Source organism: Gavialis gangeticus, unplaced genomic scaffold, assembly GCF_001723915.1.
Source record: "Gavialis gangeticus isolate Ggan-Ray unplaced genomic scaffold, GavGan_comp1, whole genome shotgun sequence".
Lineage (NCBI taxonomy): Eukaryota > Metazoa > Chordata > Crocodylia > Gavialidae > Gavialis > Gavialis gangeticus.
In genome coordinates, this window is record NW_017729020.1 from 4,781,117 (window position 1) to 4,783,007 (window position 1,891).

Sequence of the window (1,891 nt, forward strand, 5' to 3'; positions counted from 1 at the left end):
GGGGGGGGGCAGGTTGTGCATGCTTTTATTAGAGTGGCTCCAAGAGCCACTCTGATTAAAGCACCCGTAACGTCATGTGTATCAGTGCCCCCATGCTGAAAAACGGCGGCGAGGGCACTTTAACTAAAGCTTGTTGAATGAGCTTTAGTTAAATTGCCCCCACCACCATTTTTTAGTGTGGGAACGCTGATGCACGTGACACTGGATTCTGCTGGAGTGCATCGCTGCACATATATAGGTGCCCTTAGATGCTATACATGTAAAAGGACAATGTACCTTGTTATGGCTCCAGAGGTGGGAGTTCAGGCCTTGCTTTAGGCTTCAGCCAAAGCTTGTCCCCAGTTATCTGTAAATGGGCACCTGCTCCTTTAGCATGAGGAGCCAAAAGCATCTGGATGTGATATGGGACACCTCACTCTCTTGTGTGTCACTGGCTATAGAACATGGTGTGCCTTGACCCTTTGTCCTTCTGGGGTGGGTTATTAGGCTTGGACAGACCTACCTACCCACAAGAGAGGGGAAGTTGAACATAGCACCGCACACAGCAGCCACTGAGCACAAGCCACTTCACAGGCCGAGCTTCAAAATCAGTTCCTTCTCCTGAAGCTCCATGGGAAGTCTAGAGAGGCCAGATGGAATGACCCTGGTGATTGAGACTGACAACTTGAGCAGAAAATTGTTGGGGAGATGATTTTACTGGCCCCAAAGGCCCTGAATTTCTGTTTCAGGACTCATCTAACAAAGACTAAACCTCTAGCACCAAAATGAAGTGTGCTGCTACCTCTCTTCCTGCAGCACCTTGACTTTTCTCTAACGGTCACTTATCCAAGTTCTGGTTTGTCTGCCTAACTTAAGACTTTGATTTAGTTTAGAGCACTGCTGTGTGCAGGAAACCTGTATCCAGGTCAAAAAGATGGGTCAGCGGTTGACATGAAAGTACCTTATGTATAAGGAGTTAACATAACTCAGCCTAATCACTTTCAATGCGTGTGTCTTGCAGGTAATTGGCCTGGTTATGGCTTGGTTGTATTGGCAAAAGCTTAATGAGATTTACTCCAAGGAAGACACAGTCGACTTCAGGAGGCTTGAGGTGAGAGACTTCAGCTTCAACGCAGTGGACCTGACTGGTGCTGGCTGGTGTTGGTGCTTGCCCAGAGAAGGTGGCTATGTTCCCATCAATGTTGTGGATGATGAGGATGATGGAGATACTATCTGCCAAAGTAAAGTGTGAAACCGTTGGGTGCCAAAGCTGGTCTTAGATGGGTGGATCAGAGCACAGAATACTTGAAGATGATGGACTTAGGACGAGGAAATAGCCTCACTCCTCACAAAAAAGTTGGTGTGTGCTCAGAATCAGAGGAGAACTTAGTGGGGACTGGACAGTAACTTCATGTTGATAGATGGGAAAAAAGTGTTGCATTGAGCAGACCCTTCCTGGCTTACACACTCTGCCTCAGCACCCTCAAGTATTTGTCAATGTTTCCTTTTTACAAAATAAAGTTGACTTGTTTGTTTTGCTATTGGGTATGTCTGTGCAGATTCCACTGGTGGAAAACATGACTGCCATTAACAGAATTTGCTCTTTGTTGTTGTCCCGAGCTTCTTACAAGAGAAAGGATCCACGTTGCAAAGAAAGCTGCCTTGTAGCTCCCATCCTGTCCCACAAAAGGGTGTTGTGAATGCTCTTTCCTTATATGCACAACACTCGCTGATAGTATGGCTATAAAAATCTCACCTTTAATTTAACTTGTTCTCCTAATTTACTGCTAAGTGTCAAATCTACCCCCACTTTTCCACCACTGTGAAGGGATCATGATGCAATGGAACCAGTATGATTTGAATATAATATCGCTCCTGGAAATATGGGTGTGTGTGTGGGGGGGGGGGGGGG

At 46.2% G+C, this 1,891-nt stretch overlaps 1 protein-coding gene across 1 annotated transcript in view; it reads left to right on the top strand.

The window, feature by feature from the left end:
- The window catches only part of LOC109295500 (tetraspanin-15-like), a 245,193-nt gene extending 243,673 nt beyond the window's left edge, over window positions 1-1,520 (top strand). Inside the window, exon 8 of the mRNA XM_019514372.1 lies at window positions 1,001-1,520. Within this exon, the coding sequence (XP_019369917.1) occupies window positions 1,001-1,231 (231 nt within the window). The 3' untranslated portion in view covers window positions 1,232-1,520. The remainder of the gene's footprint in view (window positions 1-1,000) is intronic.
- The last annotated feature ends 371 nt before the right edge of the window (window positions 1,521-1,891 follow it).